This window comes from Amphichorda felina (genome assembly GCF_050947745.1).
Source record: "Amphichorda felina strain 45539 chromosome Unknown scaffold_9, whole genome shotgun sequence".
NCBI classification, from domain to species: Eukaryota; Fungi; Ascomycota; class Sordariomycetes; order Hypocreales; family Bionectriaceae; genus Amphichorda; species Amphichorda felina.
The window spans coordinates 254613-281405 of record NW_028145041.1 but is presented as its reverse complement, the minus strand read 5'-3'; the positions used below and the strand labels follow the sequence as shown (position 1 = coordinate 281405).

The following is a 26793-nucleotide window of genomic DNA, read 5'->3' as shown; positions in this document are numbered from 1 at the left end:
ACCATCATTATCAAAATAGAAGAGAAACAAATGAAAACCGAAGCTTTAGCCCAATACTACAGCCCCCCTCCGCGCAGCGGTTCCCTCCACACCAGACCACGACAAAAGATACCCGGCCCAGCCCAGCCCAGACCACCTACTTGGACCCATTAAGTCCCGCAGGCAGCGGCGGCACAGGCGGCACACCCCGCGGCCCATCATCCTGGTCGTCGTCGTCCTCCTCGTCGTCCGGCAGCGTCTCCGGGTTCCCCAGCAGCGCCGCGACATTCTTCATCTCGTAGTGCCTCTTGCGCGCCTCCTCGAAGCGGCGGTGCTTCTCGCGCTCCTCGGCCGACAGGCCCACCATGTCCTCGCCGTCCGTGTCGTGCCCGCCCACGCTCTCGTCGTCCACGTGCGCGCGCTTCTCTCCGGTGCTGGCTCCTCCTCCTCCCGGAAGAGTCGTCTGCGCCACCGTTGTCGCGGTGGCGGCCGGGCGCTCCGGGATCGCCTCCTCCGGCTCGCCCAGAGACAGGCCCGGAATGTCGTCCTCAGCAGGAGGACGTGCAGCCTTGCGCTGAGGACCAGCACCCTCCACGCCGCCCGCCGGCGTGTCCCCCTCGTAGTCGTCCTCGTCTTCGTCGGAGGGGTCCTCCGCGGGATCGTAGTGCTTAGCATAGGGCGTCTTGGGCTCGTCGATCTTCATGGTCGCCGTGCGCTCCTGCTCCGTCAGGTATAGGTTCGCCTCGTCCCACTTGAGGCGGTGGCCGGACTCGCCGTCGACGGCGGCGGGGCCGTCCGGGGGCCCGTGTGAGGACTGGCGGCGCGAGGCGGGGGGCGGGTGGCCGGCCGCGGACGAGGAGCGGCGGTGGCCGGCGTTGATGTGCGTGTTCTCGATGGTGATTTCCTTGCTGGACATGGAGCGCTCGCGGCGGTGGGGTTCGACCGAGGCGGCGGGCGCGGCGATGTTCTGGATCGAGGTTGAGTTCTTGAGGATACCTGTGAAGGGGGGAGGTGTCAGCTCTAGACCTCCTCTTCATCATCACAACCACCACCATCACCATTCACCGACGTTGAAAATGGTGGTGTGTGGGCCTCACCTTTGGGTCGTTTGGCGTCGGGCCCGGGCGGGGAGTGCGCCGGGGGGGAGTGTTGCACGGCGGAAGCCATCGTGGATATTGGCTGGGACCTGAGACGGTCACGTACAGCACGTCGTCGATGTCGGTTGTTGAAGAGACGATGGACCTGCAGCTGTGGCGGGCTTGGTTCGTGACCAGCAGATCAAAAGTGCAGGTTCGGCCCCTCCTAGGAGGTGGCACAAGGTCAAAGGCGTTCGGCCGCCCCGCACGTGAGGCTATTTGGGCTGGGTGGTGGATTTAAGGCCTAAGGAATCGCCGGCTGTAAGACCTGGCACCACGGGTGGCTTTGAGTGTGGCGGCTTGGGGCGTGTGCGGGCTGTCTTTTGGCTCGTTAGGATGGTGTTCGTAAAGCAGGGACGATGCAAGAATGTCGATGTCCGTGAGTGGCAGGATTTATTGGGAGCCCAAGAGGGTGGTTGGGAGCGTTTCACCATCCGACAATGACGGCATTCACTGAAGGTCCCCTCAGTGGCAGGCCTCTCTGGTGGTGGTGCTCGGGTGGTGCTCGGGTGGTGGGGGAGCGTGTTGCTTGCAGCTGATGTGGGGAACCTCTCAACCCTCGCTTCACATCACTCTCAACTTCTCACACCACCACAGCTCAACGTGACCTGTTCACACTGCGCCCCTTCATATCGGCAGAGCACCTTCGACTGATGCATTTTCTGCACCACAAAGTTCACACCTCCTCACTTGCCATGGCCCATCCCCTCTGAACAGAGGTCCCCCGCCTCCGTCACACAGCCCAGGCACGAGCCCCATCTTACCGAGACACTCTCGATGCCGCTCCCGTGGCACCAGCAGCAAAAGATCCCGCCTCCTCGTGGCGCGGAGCCTGCTTTCCTGCTAGACAAGATTGCTACGTAGTACTCGTAGTAATTATACTCTTCGGCTGTTTCTTTCCGCGCTCAGGAGTTGGACATCTGGCCGACACCAGGTCCTCCCGTCTGGCCTCTCCCCAACCGTGTGGCTTATCCCCTGAGCCAGCCAGCCTAGTCACCACGCTGTGTCTACGACATTCCACGGACATATGGCAGAGGGCTGCCTATCCCCGTGATTGATAAGCCGCCTTCATTCCGATGAGTCTCTCACGTCACCGATCGTCTGTCCGGTTGGAGAAGAAAAGTTCGTATGATCAAATCTCGCAGCCATGGCCGAGCATGTGCGCCAAGGCACATCTGTTTCGCAAATCGGGATAATAAGATGTCCGAATCCCGTTGCAATAATCTCCAACCAGACAATAACGCCGGCACTAATTGACTTTCTGCCAAGTATCAAAACGTGGATAGTAGTGCGCAGTCGTAACTAGCTAACAGTAGCTGTGCTCTCCCAATGCAGGTCCTTCTCACCGGCTGGTACCACGGTAGTTTTCTGTCGTGTCTGTACATGAGTGTCCTAGTAATAAAAAAAAAAGTCTTAGCAAAACAAGTTCGTTCAGCATGTCGAAATAAAAAATGTTGTCGTATCGCATTTGCCATCAGAGCCATCAAAGTCCAGCTTCGTGGCTCATCGCCGTGTCCCCGGCCTCCATCTCCATTCCAGACTCGGGCATGAGGCCCAGTATGTTGTCGAGTATATTGTATGACGTCCGCCAGCACACACTCTTGTCCTGCTCGCCCCCCCAGATTTCGACGCAGCTGCGCAGTGTCTCGAGGATGATCTGCCGCGGGGGGATGTCGCATACGATGGTGGAGGCGCCCGCCAGGGGCGCCTCCTCGCGAAGGACGTGCACGCTGGTCTGCAGACAGGCCGAGAAGAATTCATGGGTAAAGGCACGGCCGATGAGGTCATGACGGTGGCTCGGTTCTTCGTCCCAGAGGTCGCGGTAGTGCATGAGCACGGCGAGGGAGCACTCGAGCGAGGACCAGTACGACTGAGGGAACAGGGTCGGGCCGTCGAGGTGGAGCGCAAAGGGGCGGTGAAGGACCATGAGGCAGCGTCGCAGGTAGATGTCGACAGTCATGCGCTGCAGTGGGTTGCTGCACACACGTTGTGCGTGGGACATGAGGGCGCGGATCTGGGTATTGTACTGGAGGACGTCGGGGTAGGGGATCTGGTCGCTGTCCGAGTTGAGCCGAACGAGGATGCTCAGGACGGTGGGAAGCGACTCGGCAAGCACCTGCTGCAGGCCACTGTGCTCACCAAGGTCGGAAATGCTCTTGAGCGACCTGAGCTCGTCCGGGCGCGTCAGGGGCGGCATGCCCGTAGGCATGGAGAGCTTGATGTCGAGGTAGATGATGGTCAGCCACAGGCGGCGGCGAGAGAAGCGCTCCCTCTCGTCCAGCACCTCCGAATTATCCTGCGGCAGGCCAAAGATGAAGGACATGCGGACCAGGAGGCCCAGCAGCGACCAGCAAGAGTCAGTGAACCAGCAAGTCGGGTTGCAGGTCTGTTTGGCCACCACCATCAGGCATGTGGCCTTGAGCGTCGCAAAGGTCGGGCGGAACATGAAGGGCGTCTGCATGAGGCAGGCCTCGGCTCCCATCATGAGCTCTGTGGCGATGCTGGGCTCCTCCTTGGTCGGGTCGGCAAAGGCGCCCAGGCCCATGACCATGAGAAGCTGGGCCATCCAGCACAGGCTCATCGAATTGGCGTCCTGCCAATACTGCTCCAGCTCACGCTGAAATTGAGGCACATCGAGGATGGGATTGATGCAGTCGAGGAGGTTGACGTATCGGTCAATGTACATCTGGCAGCGCGGGCGCTCGCTCTCGATGAGTCTAGTGACGGCATCGCGGGCAAAGTACTTGGTAGCACCTGGTGTGCCAAAAGGGAAGTTCCCGGGCAAGGTAAAGTTAGCCAGGCAAGCGTTGGTCGCGACATTCTCCAGGGCCGCGGCCAGGGGCGGTGACTCCTTTGTTGTCAGAGAACCAATCTAGAGCAGGTCAGGACGTACTTCAGTCGCAATGGAGACGAGCAGACGTACCTTGGTCATCAAGTCTTTCCAGTGGCTCGAGCCACGAGGCTCATGACTGACATGCCATGTTGCCTGGGTAGACTTGGTAATATCACTGGCAGACGGCTGGGAGCTGTTGGGGACGGTTGGACAGGGGAACTTGCCGCCGTTGGGGCCCTTGTTGTAGCTGTAGTAGCACTCACGGCCGTTTCCGCTCGACTTGCAGCGGCCGCATGGCAGGTCCTTGTCACACTTGACCTTGAGACGATGACAGCGTAGACAACTCAAACAATTGCGCTTACGCTTACGGACTACACGCTGGCCACTGGCGGCAGTAGGGGCGGCGGCGGCGGATGAGGATGAGCCACCGGGTGTAGGTCCGTCCAGGAGGGCGGCGCCGTCAGCGGCCCCAGCCAAGGACACGGAGCGGACCTGATCAGCATCCTCGGCCGACACGGAAGGGGAAATCTGGCTGTCGGCGGTGTCCTCGACGTTTGGGTCTGGGGACAGCGAAGCCTTGACGGTGGACGAGGTGGCCGTGGAAGAGGAGTCGCCTGCGGCCTCGAAGCTGCAGCGGACGCCGGCCTGGACGCAGCGGGAGCAGGCGGGCTTGAGAAGATCGCAGCGGCGCTTGAAATGGCGACAGCGGTCGCACGTCTTGACCTCGCGCATGTGTGGCATGGCGGGCGGTGGGCGGGGTTCTCTGCGCAGGGGCGAACTGCTAGTATTACGCCGCCCTGGGCGATGTGACTGGAGGGTGAGCCTGAGAGGCAGTGGGCTGCAATGGGCTCAACGGCGGTCGTACGAGGGCGGAGAGCCGACGGGCTCCTCAGGGCAGGCTGGGGGCGTTGGGTGTTTGTGGCCCTGCGGGCAAGGGCTTGACAGGCTGACGGCTGACGGCTGACAGGGCTCCAGGTGTTGGTCGCTGGAGTCGCTGCAGATGGCTTCCCAGATGGGGTTCGGTCTCTCAAGGCGGACGAGTGAGGACTGAGGACTGGGGAGAGGTTGTTCGTTGGGGGCGGGCGGCACAGTCGCAAGATGGTGCAGAATGCTGCGGTTTTGCGTAACGATGGGCGGTGGACCGTGAACAGTGGACGTGTGGTCCAGGAAAAGGAGGTGGTTATGGGAGAAAGACGACGTATTCGGTATAGGCAAGGATGCAAATGGCAAGAAATGGCTTGATACAAAGGATGACAGGGCTAAGAATAATATGCGCTGGGCTGATGAAGAAGCAGGATCATGGATGCGTGCCGCCTGCCGGAGATGTACAGGACGGCAGGGCAGCACGTCGATTGTGAACGAGGGACGAGGGTGGATGGACAGTGAGTGGACTGGAATCACCAGCTGCAGCGGACGGGACGGGCTGCAGTGGTTGTGGAGATGGTCGTGGGATGGGGGTGGATGTGGAGAACGGGGGTGGTGAACTCTGGCCTGTAGGTGGCTCTGGCGCCCTGGGTGGCTGGGGTCTTTTGGGGGTCGCGGGACACGGGTGTGCCTTCCTCGGTCCCGACCCGCGCCGCCCTTGCCAAAATGGACACTGGATGGAGCGCCGGAGAATCCATCCAGAACAGGTTACAGAACAGGGTCCAGTGAGATCCAGTGAGATCCAGCCAGATCCAGTGAGCAGCCCACTATCAGCCCCAATCGAGGAATGCGATCCCAGATTGCCAGCCATGGCATGCACATCTTGGAGCGCACGCTGCTGTATTGACAGTCACTAGGCAACCTTGCCACCTACCTACTTTAAACATGTACACATAGTACGATTACAAGCTGCCATGCCGTCTCCTCGTCTCGTACAGTCGTCCAACCAGAAGCCACGGAGAGCCAGATATCAGCTGGTGCTAGCCCAGTTCTACTACTGCTCGTACTACCTCAGTGCTGGCCGACGCCGGGCGCCTCCGCCTGAAACCTCGCTGCAGACATGACTGGCCCGTCACCTTGTGGCTGTCAGCACCATTGCACTGGCTGCGCTCTGCACTCTCCAAGATGAACGATACTAATACTCGCAACTTCCCAAGTACCTACCGTATCCGTTGGCAGGTGCATTGCACTGATCTCGCATGTCCTGCTTGATCTCAACTCGTGGCAAGAGTCCCGATTCTCTCCTCCTCTTCCAGATCGAACATTTACCATGGATTGCACCTCAGCCAGATGACCGGATATCCCACCTGTATCGTCCACCGCGGGGTTCGCCGTTGCCCATGTCTCAACTCCGGATTCCCAACCCTCGACACGGAAGAGATGCCCCGTCAGCACCACGTTCAAGCAGCAGCCTTAAACACTGGTTAGCGCCCGTCGCATGATGGTGGCAGATTATACATAGTGTGGACAGTTACCGCAAGCATGGTTGCCTATCATCAACATCTCCGACACACCTTTACCAGTTGGAACCCCCCCTCCCAAGCCATGTCTCCCGGCACGCAACAATCCCCGTTGCCCATCACTCTTCTTTCCGAGGGGGGCCCCAACGCCGATCCGGCAGTGGGAGAATTGTGCCACGTCCAACCAAGTCTTCCCACTGCCCAGAGCCTCTGCCGCGATGCAACGTTGTCCCTCGGCGAACCTAGCCAGTTTGGTTTTTCTCCCGCCCTCGTCCGCTGCTTTCATCCCATCGCTCACCTCTTGCTCCCAGCCGAGGCTACTACTTTAAGCCTCTGTGTAGGGCAGTTGCTCACCTAGTCGTCCGTATATGAACAGGATATCCGTACCCGAGCCTTGCTTATCTTTATGGAGATAACAAAACGGCACGGAGATGAGAGGTTTGAGGCCATGGTGAGACATGCGTATTGCAGTTTCGCGTGTGGCATCACCAAACTCCAGGCATCAGCTTTCATGTTGGGAATATTACGAGCACTCGTACGTGTTTGTCTGGGAGAACATCATTCTCTTGACTCTCAGTAAGACGATCAATACGAGAAATAATATCGACGGCATGTGGGATACAAACTCTAGCGTCCACAAGGATATAGTACGAGTAGATGACCGCTTGGTTTATTCAAAATACCTCGGTCATAGGTAAGACATCCCGATGCCCCCTTTGTCCCTCTCCTTTTATCCTCTGCCAAGTTCATACCCAACCACATCTCGATGGCTCGAGTTTTTCTTCCCATTGATAATAGCAACTCCATCGTTAAAAAAGCAAAACACTCCCGGATATCCTCGCACGCAAACTGACTTGCAGCACACTGGTATCTCATTCCATCCTTCTCTTCTCCTCCTGGGAGTTCATTGCTCACCCATCCCTGGCCCTCCCTTGTGGTCGGTGGGTGTATGCAGTCGTGTATGGCATCGTATAAAAAACAACAATAACAAAAATAAAAGACTACAGAGATTGCCTTTTCATTATGCTCCCTGATGCAGAGAAATTGGTGTTCCCTTTTTTTTTTTTTTTTTTTTTGGTGGCCGTTACAAAGGACAAAAGCCGAGGACTTTTATACTTCGGCTCTTTGCTTCTCATCGGCGCCATTCCCTCTCGACGCCGTCGGCGACGACGACGAAGACGAGTGATTAGCAGTGGCCTTCTCTGCATCGCTCTCGGCGTTGGGGCTGTTGCCGCCACCATCACCACCGCGGTCCACGCTCGACGAGCTGGGCGCGTGCTTAAAGTAGTGGCCAAATGTGCGCTCCTCGAGGTCGGCCTTGGCGCCGACGCCCTCCCTGGCGACCCTGCGGCGGAAGTAGACGCGCTTGGCAAACTTCCAGGCCTCGATTCCGGCGATGAAGAGTACCGACTCGACAAAGACGATCCCCCACTCCCAGCTGATGCCCGTGTGCTTGAAGACCTCGGTGTTGAGCCCGGGGATGTACAGGATGGGGAACATGGTGACGATGCCGCCAATGATGGACCAGAAGAGGAACTTGTTGCGCCAGATGTCGTGGCACCACTGGGTGAGGTAGCGCGTGCTCTTGGGGACCATGCGGAAGAAGGACCGGCGCATGTGCACCATCTCCCAGGCGAGGAAGAGGGCGAACCAGGTCAGCGACGCGAAGGTGGTGGCGCGGGCGCGGAAGACGACCTCGCAGCCGTCGTGGATGCTGTCGTTGCAGTCCTGCCCAATGTCCGACAGGCCGTTGCCCCAGCCGAAGAGGACGAGGGTGAAGGACGACAGGCAGAGCGCGGCGAGCCACAGGCCGTAGACGACCATGTCGCACATGAGCTCGGGTGTGAAGACGCCTTGTTTCAGCTGGCACATGGTTAGTGTTCCGCGGATTATCAAAGACATCTGTAGTTGCTGTAGAACCTAATTAGGAGGATAATAACTTACGTTCTGGGGAGGTCGGTGCATAATCTCAGCGACGGCGACCTCGAAACCGAGACCCATGTCGGGGAAACCAGAGGTAATCATGATGATCCACATGATTTCGACGGGCGAGATGGGGAACACGGATAGGTCCTTCTCGTCCTTGAAGGCCAGACCGACGAGTAGGGTGATAGCCTGGCCGATGTTCTCGGCCAGGACGTGCAGCACAAACTTCTGGATATTATCAAACATGCGGCGGCCCTCCTCGACGGCGTTGAGGATGGAGGCAAAGTTATCATCCGTCAGCACAATGTCGGACGCCTCCTTGGCGACGTCAGAGCCGGCCTGGCCCATGGCGATGCCCACATCGGCACGCTTCAGCGAGGGCGAGTCGTTGACGCCGTCGCCCGTCATGGCGACGAAGCACTTGCGGCGGTGCAGGGCCTCGATCATACGCACCTTTGTCTGGGGCGCGCAGCGGGCAATGACGAGGGGAAGCAGGGGCAGCTGGTCGATCTCGTCGTCGGTCAGCTTGTCAAAGTCCACCGCGGCCATGACCATGGTACGGGCCACGTCGGCGGCCACGTCGGCTATACGGGCAGGCAGGATGCCAACCTCGAGGGCGATGGCACGGGCCGTCTCCGGGTGGTCGCCCGTCAGCATGTGGACGCCGATGCCGGCCTCGTGGCACTTGCGGACCGAGGGGGCGGACTCTGGGCGGGGCGGGTCGTAGAGGCCGATGAGGCCGCGGAAGACGAGGTCCTCCTCGAACTCGGAGCGGTCGAGGTCGGCCTCGTTGTCAGTGACGTGGCGGAAGTCGGTGCGCGAGGCGAGGGCCAGGACGCGCAGGCCCAGCGAGGCCATGGCGACCATGTTCTGCAGGACCTCGTCGCGGACCGAGTCGGGCAAGTCGATGATGTCGTCGCCGCAGGCGTAGCGAGGGCACGAGCCGATGATGCGCTCGACGGCGCCCTTGGTGAAGACCCACTGCTTGTTGGCGTGCGTGTCCTCGAAGATGACCGACATCTTCTTGACGTCCGAGTCGAAGGGGAACTCAGCCACCTGCTTCCACTGCGCGCCCTCGCCCGACGACAGGTCCAGGCGATTCCAGCCGTAGCGTGAGGCGAAGACCTGGATGGCAATCTCGGTCGGGTCACCGCGGGCGTGCCACTCGTCCTCGACCTTGGTGACGGATGCGAGGTTGGCCAGCGACGCCACGTTGAGGTAGTCGCGCAGTGTGCTATCCGAGTGGACGCGCTCCTTGGCGTCGATGGTCTCGCCCTCGGCATCCTTGCTCTGGAAGTCAATGTTGCGAGGCTCCTTGCCCTTGAAGCTGACGTCGCCGTCGGTCGGGTTGAAGGCCTCGTTGGTGGTACCGACCGAGTAGGTGCCGCGGCCGGGGACCCACGCCTTCTTGACGATCATCTTGCCCTGTGTGAGGGTGCCGGTCTTGTCGGAGCAAATGTTTGTGACGCCGCCGAGGGCCTCGAGGGCCTTGAGGTTGCGCACAATGACGTTGCGCTCGACCATGCGCTTGGTGCCAGCGGACATGGTGATGGTCAGGACGACAATGAGGGAGGCGGGGATCATGGAGACACCCGTGGCGACGGCGTAGATGACGACCTGCTTATCGGAGACGAATCTGTTGGCGGCGAGCACAATGATAGCGCAAACAATGGCGGTGCCGAGCAGCAGCAGGGCCAGCTTGGACAGTTTCCGCTGCAGAGGAGTGCCGACGTTGACGCCCAGGAAGCGGCCGAGGGCGTCGGATGCAGTGAGCGACCAAGCCTGTAAATAGCGACCGAAGCTGGTCGTACCATCCTCACGGCGTTTAGGCTCACGACGGCGCGAGCTTTTGCCACGGAGGGCGGCAGCGATCTGGCCAATCTCGGTGTGGAGGCCGGTGGCGAAGACGATGCCGCGCGCGCGGCCCTTGGTGACGGTGGAGGAGCTGTAGGCAATATTGAGTCGGTCACCGGGGCCTGTTTCATCTGGAAAGGTAGTGCTGGTCTCCTTGCGGACGGGAAGCGACTCGCCCGTGAGGAGGGCCTCGTTGGTCTCAAAGTTGACGGCCTCGATCAGGCGCACGTCGGCGGGGATGGTGTCGCCCGTCTTGAGCTCAACCAGGTCACCGGGGACAATCTCAGCTGTGACAACCGTGTCCTGGTTGCCGCTGCGCACGGCCTGGGCTGTGGGAGACGACAGGGAGCGCAGCGAGTCCATAGTCTTGGCTGCCTTCAGCTCCTGGAAGAAGCCCACCGAGATGTTGAGGACGATGACCGCGGCGAGCACGCCGCCCTCGATTGGCGACTGGATGCCAAAAGAGGCGGCCATGGCCAGGATGAGCACCTGCAGCAGCGAGTCAGCATGATTATATTTTCGTGGTGGTTGTATTGTAGCATTGTGGCATCCGTGTCATGGGGCCAGGGTCCATCATCTTCCCCCGCGGATTTAAGCTTGAAATTAAGGTTTTCCCCTCCGCCCAGAAGGGATCATCAGAAAGACAGGGGGGCACAAGTGGCATAATATTGTGACAGACAACCCAAAAAAAAAAACACCAGAAAAAGACAATTGAGTAGAAGAAAAACGAAACGATGCATAGATAATTCAAAAAGGGGGGGGGAAGAGCCGTTTGTTTTCCCTTGTAATTGGACATGCACCTACCAGAGTCAGGGAGTTGGCAATCTGCCCGATAAAGATGCGCACAGGCTGGACGCCCTGCGTCTCGCCAAACTCGTTGCGCCCATATTCTTCGAGGCGTTTCTTGTGCTCCTCGTGCGTCAGGCCGTTCTGTATGTCGGCGCCGAGCTCGCGGGCGACCTCCTCGTAGGGCAGCGCGTGCGCGGGTGCCGACATGGGCTTGTTGGCCTGGCCCGAGACATGGTTGGCCACGGCCAGCTCCCTGTCGCCGTCTTTCTTGCCCATGGTCGCGGCGGCCGATGGCGTGTGTCGAGCCGTCGTCGGTCGGCCAGGTGAAGAGGTAATTCGGCCAGGCAGATCGGGTTATACCATCTACTATGTAGAATGAGTGCCGGGGCGTCAAGGGCGGGTCCGGGTCCGGGTCCGGGTCCGGGTCTTCTCGCTTTGGAATCTGCTCCCGGGAGACGCGGGAGGAGTGTAGATGACGAGAAGGAGGGTCAGAGTTGATGGAGAGCGGTTGGAAGAAGGGGGGGAAAGAGACTTTGGTACCTGGAATGCTGGCGAATTTAAGGCGACGTGCTGCGCTCCTGGCCTTGTATGGATGGTCCATCTTACTTCCATATTGGTGAGAACAGTGGAGGCACTCGAGGACGCGAGGCTGGCCGCCACTGGGGACTCTGGGCAGGCTTGTTGCGTTTGCCAAGCCCTGGGCCCCAGACCCAAGTGGGCCACCCTGCTCGCCAATTCGCCATGTGTTGCAGCCAAGAACCAACATATCATTGTGGTCTTGTACCTTTGCGCTCAACGCCTTTGCGTGCTCGTCCCGTCTTGATCGGGTCTGCGTTTGATTGATACGCCTTTACACCTTGGCCGTAAGCCAGGGGAAGATTTAGGACCGTACAAGACTGCAATTTCGAAGTCAAGAGCCCAATGGCGAGAACGTTGGCGGTATTGCTGGACAATGCTATGTCGTAACTGTACGTAGCGGTTATGACTTCATAGGGTGGCCCAAGCTGGGCGAGCCAAATCCCAATCCCTGCTCGGCCAACGTCCTGCTCTCTGCTCAGCAGGAAGAAGAGCTGCTGTCATCGCCCGATTTCCATAGCAGGGACATGCAATAATCCCACCCCCGTTTTCAATGACCTCGTGACCGGAGCTCTCGGACAACACAATTTTGGTGAGGGGGCAGGCTTTGCAGTGTGGGCGCGTACATACGTAGTAGTGTCTTGGCCTACCTGTTCGTGTCCAGAAACTCAGAAGCAGGGCGTCCACGTCGGTTTCACACACGCGGGGAGGTTCTAGCCGTGTCCCAATCCTTCCCCAGACTACAATGTCGACGTCGTTCGTCCCGGGAGTTCGTCCCAGGGTTGTTGCGGAATGTCGTCACTCCTCTTCGGACGTCGACCCTGCTGTAATTTGTACTCCCGCTAGAAAAGTGAAGGACCCTGCGGATTCTCCGTGCTCGGTACTCGGTACAGCGAAATCCAAATGTTGGGGTATGAATTAAAGTGTCGCCGGTACACGACTCACGGCGCCTTGGCGCCTCTGCTTGGTAACTGCGAATTGGCGAATGACATTGTAGCATTGTCCCACGGGGTCACCGCTTGATGATAAGCTCTACCGTTTTGTTGGCATCTTAACTCTATTATCTGTATGTAAGTAGTTCTAGCGCCCGGTGGGGTCGCAGCCGGGCATTGGCGAACCAGAGAATCCGAGGATACCGGCTGTTTTCTTTGTTCGGGTCATTGAATCTTTACATACCTGGTAGTACCCGTACCTATGTAATAGCTTGTTCAGTACGTGTCCCATTGCGACGGACCCGAGGGCAGGTCGCAACACGCGTGTCCTCACGCAATATACCCGGGTGATGGTGTCTTTGCGAAGGACGGATAATAACCCGAAGCCGAGCCCGGAGCAGTCGGGGAAGGAGTCCATAAGATAGAACAGCGGACAAGGATCCCTGGTCAAGTCACGGAGCCGCGTAATACTGTTAATGCACTAGTAGCGGTGCTAGTGATACGTACGTGTATGTTGCGGAGCGGGAGTAGCGTCCACGGGGGCGTCTACCGTTAGTCTCTTATCAGACAGCCCAACACGGCAGGAGAGATGGTCACTGGTCAGCTGACTCTGGAATCTTCCAAAGAACATTTCGAAGGTCGGGGGAAATGGGACATGATGGAGACTCGGGCGGGGTGACCGGGGCAGTTGACAGCACCGGAGGCTTGGCTACTTTCGTACATGGTAGTAATGTGTACTGTAATACAGGAGGTAGTATCCGTAGATACGGTCAGACTCCAGAAACGCCGACTGGACGGGTGAAAAAAAAACAAGCTTGGAATGTCTCTGTTCAGGAGCGCCATGGCCGGGCAACGAGGAGCAAGCAAAGTGGCCTTGTTGAACGTTCCTTGGTGTAACTGTGCAAGTCGCACCAGGCAGGCTTGGAAGCGGGCAGCTGTGCCGCATCTTCCTGGGATCCTAGGTGGGATGGATGATGTCTGTACGGAGTTCAGATGGGGCATCCTAAAACGCATGCAAGTGTTGCCAAGGCGGTATGGGAACGCGATAATGCGCTCAGGCAGTTTCTGTTAGTAACAGTACTGGGGCCGGCCGCCGTGCGCCTATCTCGCGCGTAACTTGTGTGATAAGGGGCCAACTCTGGGGCTCTTCTGGGACTCCTCTGGGGCTCCTCCTGGTCTTGGCTGGCAGCCTGCAGCGGTGCAGCCTCAACAATAAGCTTATTTTCCTTGGCGCTTTGGCCCGTCTCCGCTCTGGGGGGCACCCAGCTGGGCTAGGCCACCTGGCGGCGCGGCGGTGCGGCGCTGTGAATGTGGAATGTGATCAGCGTGATGGCGACAACCCCAGCGATCATGGCGCAGCGGAATACCGGGGCCCCCGGGTTTGTCGGGGCCAAGATTAATGACCGAACAATCAGAGGTTGATGGGCGAACGATAGCTCGGAGGCGCTCGGGAGTCCGAAGCTGGACTGGTAGTTGAGTTGCGCTGAAGAGGGCCAGTACACTCCAACTAGTAGTATTACGTACGGGATGCTGCTGCTCGATATCTCGTAGTACAACAGCGGCAACCCTAACCCCGGCCCTCGAGTTGGTGTTGTCGCCCAATGGGCATCGGACGATGACACCACGATTGTGCAATCAACGGCAAGCCAAGACGCAGCTGGGGGCCGCTTCCCCGCGGAACTGGCATTTGGCTACGGGTGGTGCAACATCGACAGTGTGATGGAGGAGGGGAAGATGCTGGTGGCTGTCGGTAGTGCATCTGCATCTTGCCCGATAAGAACACAGCTCTCCAGGCTATTGAAACCCAAATCCTGTCACGGGCTGCCGGTCCCAGGCCAACGTCATCCAGCTCGATCTCCTCAAGATCGCCGCGACCCCAGCCTGTTTTCTTGACTGAACTGATTGACAGCCAACAAGTGTGACCGGCCGCATCTTCAGCATCGATCAGATGCTCCCGCCGCCATGGAGGACCTGAGCATTGTGCTAGTCTGCCTCTTCTGTGTTTTCTTCCTCACGGCGCCCATGTATGTTGGCCACTTCCTCCTGTAGATTCGGATGGGTATTTAACATCTTCAGAATCGGCGTCTTCCACTCTCGCCAGCGAGCCTCGAGGGCCCGTGCTGCCGACCCTGGGCCCAAGGAGTTCATGCGCGCTCGCCGCAAACTCAGCACCGTCACCGTTATGAGCAACGTGACTAGGGACACCGGCAACACTCAGAGCCCTGACGTCGAGGCCACCGCCGCCCAGCTCGAGTTGGGTGAATGGTGAGGCTTCTCCATTTCCAATGCCGTCTTGTTCATCTCGCACACGTCCCTCATCACTGCAACCCGTGTCACACCAGGTCAACCCGAGCCCAATGCTGACTTATCTGCCGGCAGTCCCATCTGCATCGGGCCGCTCGTTCCCGAACCCGCTCTGGTCGATGGCCGCAACATCCGTAAGGCCCTTGACGAGCTGACCACGCTGGCTGCCCGCAGGAGACGACTCCCTGCCGCAGCGAGCAAGTGGAAGAAGCGGCGTGACGGCCAAGGGGGGGCAGCGGGGGGAGAGGAGGGCGATGTTGAAGGCAACGACGTCCTCACGCTCAATTCCTGCGGCCATGCCTTCCACTCGCGCTGTCTGGCCTCGTGGTTCCTCATCCAGCGCTACGACTGCCCCGTCTGTCGTGTCGTTTATTACAAACGCCCGTCATTGCCACAGCGTGCCGTGGCCCGCCCGGGTGCCTATATGGGGGCGGGAGGGCGCTTTATCAGGATGGGATGACATAACAGGTCTAGCTGATTGTCTCAGGGATGTGAAGTTCGGATGTAGGTTGCGATGATTTCTTGTGAATTCTGTGATACCCCGGGGATGTCGGATCATGACTTCATGGTCTTGGTTAGCGTTCGGTAGCAATGGGCTTATTTCTTCGACATTAGCCACGGCCTCCGAGGCCTCAGTGTCAACCAAACGTCTGCTTTGGTGACAAAAGCTTGGCCGTACCTCCGTGGCCGTGCCGCGCGGCTGCAATGAGTGGCGTCCGTTGTGTTTCATTCCTGACGTGTCATGCCCCTTCTTGAGCAAAGCTGAGCTACACTGACATTTTCCTTTGAAACCGCAAATCGTAGACCTGTTAGTCCACGACACGCGTGGGCAAGTAGCTTTGGAAGGCAGCCAGGCCGACTCCTGAGCGAACCACAATTTACTCGTACTGGGCATGGCAGTCCGTCGCTGGGTTCCAAGTGTGGAGGTTGACGAGGACGAAATTGTCGTCGACGTTGAGCCCCTCCCCAACGCCCTAGTTGAAGCTTTGGAAACGGCAGCACGGTGGTGAATGTCCAAATGTGAAGTTTCCAGCATCCTGGAATCGACCTCAACTCGGTACCAGTACATTTCTGGCCAAGGCGACGACGCCAGGCCTAGGGAACAGTCATTATGGCTGTGGGTGTGAGGTGGTGATTTGCAAGCCGGGAAGCCAAGCTTGGTTGAGCCAAGTCCCTCAGACCGACTTGGCTCCCAGACATTGCATAATGCCCTTGTACTTAATAAGTTATCATCTCAGGATGCTTATGAGGGGCTCTCCCGGTCAAATCTCGTGGCTGCCTTTTGGTGCAAGGTTGCCTCGTAGTTTCATGGGGGAAAAAAATTAAAAAAAATAAAAAAAAAATTAAAAAAAAATTAAAAAAAATTCAAGGACGATAAATGTTTTAGCGTTGGCCAAGTGGGAGTATGGTGATGCGCCAGGCCGTGAAGCCATCGCTACCCATCCTTTAGCCATTCTCAACCTTGAACCTGAAAAGGATGCACACACCACCGGAGGAAACTTCCGGGCTCTTGGCCCAACATAGACTGATACGAGGTGACACTGGGCGGCGCGTCTGAGTTGACCTGATGCGCGGCGCAAAAACAGATCGGTTGTTGGTCGCCAAGGCCGGCCGGCCAAGGGACGCTAAAGTGGAGCAGATGCCCCGGGAGATCCACGATCGACGTCACTGCCGGATGATGACTTCATGGGCATCGCAATAATGGTCCTAGGCCATTCTGCCCCATCTAGTTGCGCAGCCCTATTCCGCGCCAAGCTGGGGTTGAGCGATTGAGAGACTGAGGGATTCAGCCCTGAGGCGTGACCAGAAAGAATGGCGGCGGGGGCTGTCTCACATACCGAGCGAGTACAGGACAGGACGTTGCCGGGCCGGGTGCTGAGAATTTGCCTGTGCTTAATGCTTGACGCTTTCAGCGTCATCCAATACTTCCTCCGGAACAAACCTCCGGACTGCCTGCGATCATCGCTTGCACAGACTTGATCCGGCTACGTCAGGAAAGGATGGTCTCGGTTAACTTAACCGTATTCTCCTCGGCTGTCTGAACAACCCGGACATGTCTCCTTCATCCTCGCCCTGAGCACACACAATACACTACATACAGCACAACCCCTAAGGCGAACACCAGGAGCCTCAAATAGATACACCGTGAGCTCGTATGGGGACCCGCTTCACCACCCCCGCAGAATCTTTGTGTTTTCGTCTTGTGTCCTCCAATTTCTCTAGGCAACACAGGCCTCAACGCACCAAAACCGTCTCCGCTATGCCGGCAAAGAGAAAGCGGGTGGAGGCGGACGCCCCAAGATCTCCAACACTGGGGGATAATATAAGACGCAGTAGGAGAATAGGAGGCAAGGATTCGGCTATGACTGGTGATCAGTCTCCCTCAGCTGCTGCCCAGAGAGTCCTTGATGACGGTCAGAGACCCCGCGGCTCGGCCCAAGACTCTTGGGAGGTGCGAGGAAATGTCGAGCGCGCAATGCGTAATCTCCAGAATATGGAGAACGAGTTCCAAAGCGCAGTTAAGAGGCAGCAACTTGCGGTTGAGACATCTGACCTCAGTGGCGATTTCGACAACAAAACGACCGAGCAGACGATGCCAACACAGCCGTCCGGTTCTCCCAAGAAGGTGTTTGTCAACGAGGGCGACGCAAAGAACTCCAACTCCGTTGGGAAAGCCTCTCTAGATGAGTACTCAGGAGAACTGGAAGAAGGCGACATACCATCGTGCATAAAGGAAGAAGAAAGCATCGAAAGAGGCGCCAGGAGAGCGCCTCCAGTGAATAGTGAGACGCTACCACTGCCGTGGTCTGGTCGACTGGGCTATGTGAGGAGCTCAACTCCCAAGCGGGGGCTATGGCCTCGCGCCTGGGCTGACGCACGCACCTTAGACCAGCGATGTGCTAACCGATGGTGACCTAGGCATGCCTCAACACATATTTAAGAACTTCGAACCCCCCGGTCTTCTCCTCCAGGACCTGTCGCATGAGTTCCATTATTGAACACCGCCATCCGCTAGAGCACCCGACGCAGCCCGAGCATCCGACAAAAAATCGCCCGGACAAGACCCAGCCGCCCGATATAGAGCGCGGCCGCAGGTATGTGCAGGAACTTGGCCTAGCGAACGCCCGGGATATCGTCAAGATGTTGAGGTGGAACGAAAAATATGGCATAAAGTTTATGCGTCTGAGCAGCGAGATGTTCCCGTTTGCAAGCCACGAGGAGCATGGGTATAAGCTGGAATCCTTTGCTGCCGAGACGCTGGCGGAGGCTGGGAAAGTCGCCGCTGAGCTGGGTCATCGGCTCACCACGCACCCGGGCCAGTTCACCCAGCTTGGTAGCCCGCGAAAAGAGGTCATCTCCGCGGCGATCCGGGACCTTGAGTATCATGCCGAGATGCTGTCGTTACTCAAGCTTCCTGAGCAGATGGATCGCGACGCCGTCATGATCCTCCATATGGGCGGGACGTACGGGGACAAGGCGGCAACGCTGGATCGATTCAGGAAAAACTACAAGGAACTGTCGGACGGAGTGAAGCAACGATTAGTCCTTGAGAATGATGACGTTGCGTGGAGCGTACACGACCTGTTGCCTATTTGTGAGGAGCTCAACATCCCCTTAGTGCTCGACTTCCATCACCACAACATCATCTTCGACCCCAGCATCCGGGAGGGTACTCACGACATTACGGCACTTTTCGACCGTATTCGGGCCACGTGGACGCGAAAGGGTATCCGACAGAAGATGCACTACAGCGAACCGACAGCCGGGGCCATCACCCCGCGTGAGCGGCGCAAGCACTCGGCACGTGTGCGCACGCTACCTCCTTGCCCTCCGGACATGGACCTCATGATCGAGGCTAAGGACAAGGAGCAGGCAGTCTTTGAGCTGATGCGGACCTTCAGGCTCCCTGGATGGGACCTTACGAACAATGTCGTGCCTTTTGAGCGGGACGACGAGCCTAGAAAGGCAATCAAGAGGAAGAAGACCAAGAACAAGCCAAGAAGGAGAAAGGGCGGTGGCAACGGTGCCACTAACGATGACGCGAATAATGATGATGACGAAATCGAAGTGCCTGAGAGGGTAGTTAGCGACAAGGACTTTGGGATGGGCGGGCCAGAGGGTAGGGTATACTGGCCCGAGGGTATGGAGGAGTGGCTGCGGCCAAGGAAGAGGGAGATTAAGAAGGGTAAGCGAGATGGTGACTGAACAAGGCTAACCTACCAGGCTCCGGTTAAAACAACATCGAAGTAATATTGTACAAAAATGTATGCGAAAAGAAACGAGAGTTGCTAGACGCTTTGTTCAAGGCAAACATTTTCTGGCTGAAGTTTCGAGTGTCGTGAACCTGGGGACTGGAAAAGGAGCCGCCCACCTCACTGAAATATACAGTGCTACGCACAGTGTTATCAAGACGGAAAGCGCATTTTTACACTGTGCATATACGGTGCTAGCTCTTTCCTCACCGTTCACCACCAGGAAAGATTTTTGTCTCCTCGACTTTGACCTCATCATCCTCGCCAACATCGCTTCGAAACAACGCCATTGCTTTTACATCAGAGATTTTAGACACTTTATTCCGCCAATTGACCATACAGTGACTCTGCTTAGGTCTTGCTATCCCACAATGGCGACGGCAGACTTTGAGACACAAACCAATGCCTTCCTCTCCTGGTTTAAATCCTTGCCAGGAGCTACATTCTCTGACTCAATCAAAATAGTCGATCTCCGGGGAAGAAACGCTGGCCGTGGAATCAGTAATTAGCTCTCTTCACTATCCTAATTATGAAAGTTGAATACTGATGCACGTAGTTGCCACTGAGGACATTGAGCCAGACACTACGCTGTTTACGATACCTAGAAAAGGAATCATTAATGTCCAAACATCAGACCTGCCTTCGAAAATTCCCAATGTCTTTGACTTGGATGCTGCTCCCGCTGATGACAATGCGCCGCAACAGGACAGCTGGAGCTCATTGATCCTGATCATAATCTACGAGTTCCTGCGCGGGGAGCAGTCCCTCTGGAAGCCGTATTTTGATGTGCTCCCGGAGAGATTTGACACGCCCATGTTCTGGTCTGATGCCGAGCTCAGCGAGCTCCAGGCAAGCGCCACACGGGGCAAGGTGGGCAAGGCGGAGGCGGAGGATATGTTCCGTGCCAATATCCTCCCCATCATTCGTCAAAACCCGGGACTTTTCCTGTCGAGTGGAGAGAAGACCGATGATGAACTCATCAGGCTGGCTCATCGTATGGGAAGCACAATCATGGCGTACGCTTTCGATCTGGAAAATGAGGATGATCGCGACGAGGACGACTCGGACGGCTGGGTCGAGGATCGCGACGGCAAATCTCTGATGGGCATGGTGCCCATGGCGGACATTTTGAATGCAGACGCTGAGTTCAACGTGAGTATCTTGGATAATTACCCAACTATGACAGGTATTGACACTCCTAGGCCCATGTTAACCACGGCGACGACGAGCTGACTGTCACCTCACTGCGGACAATTAAGGCTGGCGAGGAGATCCTCAACTATTACGGGCCCCATCCTAACTCCGAGCTCCTGAGACGGTATGGGTACGTGACCCCGAAGCATTCGCGCTACGACGTCGTCGAGGTCCCTTGGGAGGTGGTAGAAACGGCTTTGAAGGCTGAGCTGGGCATCTCCGAGGACAAATTGAACAAGGTCCGTCAACGCATTGATGAGGACGAGCTAGAGGATACCTTTGTCCTTGAGCGCGAGTCCGGCGAGCCAAACTCAGACGGCACCTTTGCCGGACCTGCAACACTCACAGGAATGCCCGAAGATCTCCTGGAGCAGCTGAAGATATTTCTCAAGGGCATCAAAAAGGTTGATCCAGAGTCTTTTCCCGACAAGAGGAAGCGCGACGACGTCATGCAAACAATCCTGGCGCGGTCGCTATATGCTCTCGAGTCTCGATACCCCACAAATACTGCCGACGATGAGCGCTTGCTTCAACAGAACGGTGTGTCGCAACACCAGCGCATGGCTATCGCGGTCAGACTTGGGGAGAAAATTCTTTTGCAAGAGGCCAAGGCTATGCTTCTTGGAGGGCCGCAAGACGGATCGAGCTATCCGTCATCCGAAACTAACAAGCGAAGCAAAACTTCTTGAAGATATGACATACCGGTATTCCTCGATACAAAGCACACGCGCAACTAGCGAGGTCGGTGTTGAATAGACATCATTTCACCACACGCCAGAGCAATCAGAATAATGCGCACCAGCTCACTACCACGTCTATTGATTGAATATAAAGTCACCAACTATCGACCTGTTCCTCTCTGTTGATTTATACTCTGTCAGCCATAGCGGGATACCATTGTCAACGTTCTTGAAGTCCCGCTCCAACCTATGCAAGTGCAATTGTCTTCCTCTACCCCAGACTGATTAGCAATGACGACTCAAAGCATTCTCCCGCCATTAAACCAGGCTGCACCGGGTTGCGGCCAGACTACTGACGTATTTTCAAGAAGCTGGCTGCATCTCTTCGGCGAGTGCCCAGTTTGTTTCGACTCATTGGGCATTGGCCCAACCTCTCCAGTCCCTGGTGTTGGACAAGCTGACAGACTGCGGCTGTCATCGACCGGTGAAGAACACCTAGAGCCAGTCAAACGTGGTCTTTTCTCCCGGCCCACTGGCATCTTTTCCTGTTGCCAACTGCCTTTCTGCCCGCCGAGTCCGCCAAGACCAGGACTAAATATCATTGACCATTTTGGCGGCTGTGTAACCCTCCACGTGTACCACTTCACAGGTGATTCTGGGAAATTGAGCTCGTGCTTCGCTTTCACTCGGCTATACGGAGTAGAAGTCCCACTGTTCATCAACCCTTCAGCAGCACATTCATTTTCGAAACTCCGAGATGACCCCATCCATGGTGGCTTACACCGATGTTGGGCTGTTCTGCATCTCCGGCTTAGGAGATCTAGAAAGAAAGCCCGTGCCGTGGTCCCCTAGATGATTCCACTACGTCATTATGTGTACCGTTGAGCTTGGTTTTTATAAGCGCCGCTGCGAGTTCTTTTTTAGAGGCCAGTGTCAGTGGTCACAAGGCTGACGCAGGGACTCCAGGTACAACACTATCCAGGCCGCGACCCGCTTACCTAGGTTGGAATGATACACGAAAACATGACATTTATCTTTGACGGTGATCAATTTCACCAGGAGACGTTAGGCTCTCTTGACCTCGATTGGTATAGGGAGTGTCTAAGATTTCCCGGGGAAGCCACCCGGTCATCTCTAAGATGAAGATCGAGACATGTGAGACTGTCTTTTTATTGGCCAAGAAACATCTCCTCTTTCCAAAGAATCCCCCAGTAGGAGTTTGAGGCATATATCTAGGGTCAGTTGACCTGCGATGAGAGCAACTAGATGTGGAGTTGGGGGGGCATTGTTATGGCTCTACGGCGAACAATACGTCTAAACTAACTGAGCACTACGGCTTCCAAGAACTGTCCTCTAATGAGCTACTTTCGCGGCCTAGTCGCCGAGATGACCAGCTAACAATGACGGCTGCCAACAAACCGCCGTGGGATGGTGTGATGCTACCGTGCCCGATCACCGGGGAGCCTGTCACCGGTAATGCGATGCTGCTCACAAGACCATATTCCTGCATTCGGGCAGACGTCAGAGTAGTTATCTTTGCCCAGTACGAGTGAATAACCTTGGGCGGTGGTAATCAAACCCCGAAATGGCGCTAAGTACTGATACCCAGTTCACCTTACGATGCGAGAGCATATCCAGGGCTTCCAGTGTATAGCCCAACCTCACCGGTATACTATGTCGAAGTATGGGTCTGGCAGCCATGTTAAGAATTATAGATGTAGATAGTTAATATTTTTTGTATAAGATGAAGTAATCTGGCCTACTAGGAACCGAGCGACAGGTGCTCGATCGATGCCGGTTCCCACATCACCAGTACACAGCTACTAGAAATTTCTCGTAATGGGCAGAGATTCATATGTAGGTGCGAATCTACCCCTAAACCAGTATTATACTGACAGAAAAGCCAAGAGTCGCTCGTCAAAGTCGGGCAGGCACTCATCAAGACAGGGAAATTCGACATACGGCCGACACCAGCACAGTTCTGGGCAGTCGACCCCAGGGGGCACTAGATCTAGCCTGAGCTTCCTGTTTGTGGTCAACGAGGTATCCATCGCCAACACAGAAGCGGATACCTGGGGAAATCCCCGGCCTCCCACCACCCCGAGGGCATATTACGACGAGATTCCAAGTGCCGTCATGAGATTCCATGACGGGCATGATATCCAGATGCTCTCGCCCGAGGTCGCCTTTTGGGAGCGTGACGGAGACGCCCCTGGAGGGGCCATCTTCTACATCAACCAAGAGGGTTCTTTCTCCTCGGCTGAGACGTACAGAACGTCGACGGTGTCGTCTTGTCACCCCTTAATGCCGTTTGCCATGGTACAGACAGACGCCATGATTGCCCGAACCTACACATCAGATATGGGTTTCTCCCCGGATGAAAATATCTGGCAACCGCTACTATTCTTCTTTCCCCTGGACGTCAATGGCTCGCTCTCCGGCCGTTCTCAGGCCATGTTCCGCAGTAATCTGACACCTAGCCATGTGGGAGGAAGCCTCACCACCTACGTTGCCGGCCAGCAGCCTAGCTGGATCCCAAACTTGGTTCCGCGGACCTACCAAAACCCCCTCTCCGTGACCCCGTCTCGCGGCCTCGGAGGTGACCTTTCTATACTCCTCGGTATCATGGCCTACACGGCCCCGAGAGTGGAGGGGCGAACCAGGGCAGAAGGTGTCTTTTGCGGACCTGCTGGGCGTTGGAGGAACAGGCAATGGCATCATAACCATCCTCCTGCCGGGTGTAAGTCTACACACCTTTCTGCAACTAATGCCTCCTTTACTAAATCAATTCTTTGGTTTACAGACAACAGGTTATCAACCGAGACTCCGCAAGTCCTCATCGTCACCATCGCCCTTGATCCCTGGAACCCTACGGGGTCCACAATCGAGGCGCTGGAAGACTTTGAGTATTCTGATGTGGCCGTGATGGGCTAGTCGGCTTGCCAGATGGGGCAATCACAGTGAGGTGGGGGACCTCGTATAAAGCGCCTGTCCCTTCAGACTTTTACTTTTATGCTCAGGGCATACCCCGTGTGTTGTTTTTGTTTTTGAGAGTGGTGGTGCCCACTCGACAGAACGATCGTGAATGTCTGCTGGTATGAGGTCGCGGAGTGGTATATGCATGACTGCGCCTGGGCGCCTCTTGAATGATAACGTTTGTGCGATTTTGCCTTTTTGTTTCGCGTTGGACAGACGAGGTCGAGGATGGACTAAGCAGGGCTATGTATGTTCAGACTTTGGTCTACCTCCCAATCATTATGGCTTATCTAGTTACAAATGCAAGTCTTCTTTTCAAACATGACAGGCCGTCCCATTTTATCAGCCCCGGTCTGAACATCTCGTTTCTCCGTCTCCTTGCATAAGATATCATGTAGGCTAGCGCGCAAGAAGGGGGCCTCCCGGGCCGTCCCAGAAAGCACGCTGGGGCGCTCCCGGGATCTACCTCGTGGAGTGCCGTATTGTTGGAGAAAGATGGATAGGTGTGGTGAGCGAGTAAAGGTGTGTATCGTGATGGGGTGGTTGGGGCCTCAGACAGCGTCTGGTAGGCGCACGGCGATGTCGCCGGATTGTGTGATGTAGCGCACCCAGGGGAGCGAGGGATATTGAAGCTACGTCCTTATTAGCAACCGCAGTCCAGTCCTAACTGGTTTCAGACAGGGGGCTTACCTTGGGTTCTGTGATCTTGAGATACCGCACCTGGATACCGCTGGTGGTGAAGTAGGGAATCTCAAACTTGACCTGGATAGGACGCTTTCCAGCTTTTCCACCTCCCAGACCGCCCATGCTACCACCAAAGCCTCCCGTCATACCGCCGCCAGTCTCATCATCACCCCTAACACTAGGGAGACCCAGCTCAGCGCGCATAAGGAACTCCTTGTTGCCACCAAACTGCTTGATCTTCCAGACGATGGCGCTCTGCTCCGGGGCGTAGTGAACGGAGCCGATGTTCGTGCGGAAGCGTGGGGAATCGGCATCGTCGGGGACGGGGACGATAATCTCGACATTGTTGGCGGTGCTACGGCGCTTGAACTGCGCCTTGGCCTTGAGCATGTACTCAATTCGGGAGCCCGAATGAGACTCGACCACGCACTCGACCCAGATGAGGGGCTTGACCTGGGTGTTGAGGCGGTAGGACATGAGCTCGAACTCGCCGTCCGGGGGGATGAAGGAGATGGTGCGGTCGTTCTCGAAGCGCGAGAGGCGGACGCACTGGTGGAACTTGACGTCCTCCATCTCGATGGCCTTGCCGCGAGTGGTGCGGCCGGTGGTCTCGAACATGACCTTGTCGTTGAGACCGAGGCGCAGCTCGGGCATGCCGCTCAGGTAGCACTTCATCTTGATGGCACCCAGGATCTCGGAACGCAGGACATTGCCGTTGGCCGAGACGAGGAGGTTGAGGCTCTCAACGACGTCAAGGAAGACCTCGTTCTTGCGGTATCGGATGCCCTCGGAGCGCCAAGAGACGGCGTTTGTGACGGCGATGGGTGGGCGGGCCTGGACCTCGAGCTTGTGGGACTCCTGCGTGATGTACTCCTGGAGGATCTTGGACTCGGTCGTCTGCGGGTAGCCAAAGTCCATCATCTCGTCGAGCAGCTCATAGATAATGACAAAGTTGTCGCGGATCGACTCCTCCTCAAGAACCTTGAAATACTCGGTGAAGACCTCGACCAGCTTGTGCAGGAAAAGGAGGATCTCGGCGGCGTTGGTATTGCGCTTGGTGAGGGCAAGAACGTAGAGGTTGTTGTGGCGGATGTAGAGGTACTGATATGGTCAGTTACTGCCGGGTCGCTGAGAAACGGGGATCGCATATGAAACGCACGTTTATGCCCTCGTGTGAGAAGCATGGCGGTACGGCAGAGGACTCCTCCTCGGCGTCGGAGAGGAGGACAGGGAACTTCTCGACGGCGGACATGGGGATGTCGCCCCTGTAGTTGCGGGCAAGGAGGGTCTGGCGTCCATTGGCGTTAGTCACACAGATCCATGGCTCTCCATCTCCAGCGTCCTCGGGTGCGTTCATACCTTGCCCTTGAGGTCTAAAAAGAAGAGCGCGGAAGCCATGGTGGATGAGAGTCGTGGGGATCGCGGGGCAGAGTAGGGAGCTATTGGCGGTGGGAGGATGGCGCGGTGGCCAGGCGAGAATACGTCAGATGGTCTATCTCATGCACCTGGTAGTGAGTCTCGTCAAATTGTGGCGCAATAGGTTAGCCGAGCAACATGCTCGTCGTCAGGGGTTGTGGTCGTGGAGCTCGAGTTATCGTGGCATCTTTTTGCTGCCCCGAGCTGTCTCACTACAGCTGCCTCCCCCAGACAAGGGGGGGGACACGCATCCAGCAGCCCCCGTGCCGGGAGATTCTCGGGACGTCATCCTCCCACATCCACTCTCACGTGACCTTTATCGCAATGCGATACGGGCCCATGCAGAATAAAAACCCCCAAATTTTACGCCTGTTTATTTTTTCTCTTCTTCTCACAACGCGTCCATTAGACAGTGCGGTCCACCAATTAGCCCACACCTGGGAGCGGCATTCTGCTACTCCTTAACCGTGGGCTCGGGGTTGAGGCCGCGATTTCGAGGCGCGGAGAGGGATGATTATTCTATGGTTTCATTAAGAGCTGCCCGAGTACGGTCGTCTTCGGACTTCCAACTGTTTCTGTGGCTTGGGCGGCGTCAGAGAGGCCGGACATTACACCTGCATGGTTTTGATATCTTTGAGTTAAAAGTGTCGTTGAAAAATTTCGTGAATGCGCTCTACGGATGTGCAGAGCTTTGGTGGCTGCCTATGGAGTACACGCTGCCGGAGCTCGTCCAGGCTTCCATCCAAGCTAGAAGCCCTGCTCGTCATGGCAGCTTTGTAGCCTCACCTCCCGATTCCATCCATTTTTCTGCCCAGCCAGGCTCTAAGCGTCCGCGGCTGCTCTGTGGGAGTTTGGCGTATCATGGGTCTTGAGGGGA

General features: G+C 56.8%; 6 protein-coding genes across 6 annotated transcripts; 2 read left to right on the top strand and 4 right to left on the bottom strand.

Annotated features, from left to right (window-relative positions):
• Positions 1-136: 136 nt before the first annotated feature.
• On the bottom strand, positions 137-1146 carry ACO1O0_008626 (PP1-complex regulatory subunit GLC8; the record flags this gene model as incomplete). Its single annotated transcript, XM_083197990.1, has 2 exons — positions 137-975; positions 1077-1146. 2 exons carry the CDS (start codon positions 1144-1146, stop codon positions 137-139), a joined length of 909 nt encoding a protein of 302 aa, XP_083045725.1.
• Positions 1147-2598: 1452 nt separating this feature from the next.
• On the bottom strand, positions 2599-4689 carry ACO1O0_008625 (uncharacterized protein; the record flags this gene model as incomplete). Its single annotated transcript, XM_083197989.1, has 2 exons — positions 2599-3987; positions 4039-4689. 2 exons carry the CDS (start codon positions 4687-4689, stop codon positions 2599-2601), a joined length of 2040 nt encoding a protein of 679 aa, XP_083045724.1.
• Positions 4690-7442: 2753 nt separating this feature from the next.
• On the bottom strand, positions 7443-11177 carry ENA2_2 (uncharacterized protein; the record flags this gene model as incomplete). The annotated part of the gene is made up of 3 exons (XM_083197988.1): positions 7443-8195; positions 8277-10601; positions 10917-11177. The coding sequence occupies 3 exons, from the start codon at positions 11175-11177 to the stop codon at positions 7443-7445; spliced, it is 3339 nt and encodes a 1112-aa protein (XP_083045723.1).
• A 3194-nt stretch (positions 11178-14371) lies between these two features.
• On the top strand, positions 14372-15173 carry ACO1O0_008623 (RING finger protein; the record flags this gene model as incomplete). The annotated part of the gene is made up of 3 exons (XM_083197987.1): positions 14372-14433; positions 14486-14674; positions 14789-15173. 3 exons carry the CDS (start codon positions 14372-14374, stop codon positions 15171-15173), a joined length of 636 nt encoding a protein of 211 aa, XP_083045722.1.
• A 1902-nt stretch (positions 15174-17075) lies between these two features.
• Positions 17076-20849, top strand: SETD6 (UV-endonuclease UvdE-domain-containing protein; the record flags this gene model as incomplete). The annotated part of the gene is given in 6 exon segments (XM_083197986.1): positions 17076-17082; positions 17101-17537; positions 17744-18899; positions 19432-19467; positions 19523-20118; positions 20169-20849. The coding sequence occupies 6 exon segments, from the start codon at positions 17076-17078 to the stop codon at positions 20847-20849; spliced, it is 2913 nt and encodes a 970-aa protein (XP_083045721.1).
• A 3518-nt stretch (positions 20850-24367) lies between these two features.
• Positions 24368-25898, bottom strand: apm1 (Mu homology domain-containing protein; the record flags this gene model as incomplete). The annotated part of the gene is made up of 4 exons (XM_083197985.1): positions 24368-24448; positions 24507-25601; positions 25660-25788; positions 25860-25898. 4 exons carry the CDS (start codon positions 25896-25898, stop codon positions 24368-24370), a joined length of 1344 nt encoding a protein of 447 aa, XP_083045720.1.
• Positions 25899-26793: the final 895 nt, after the last annotated feature.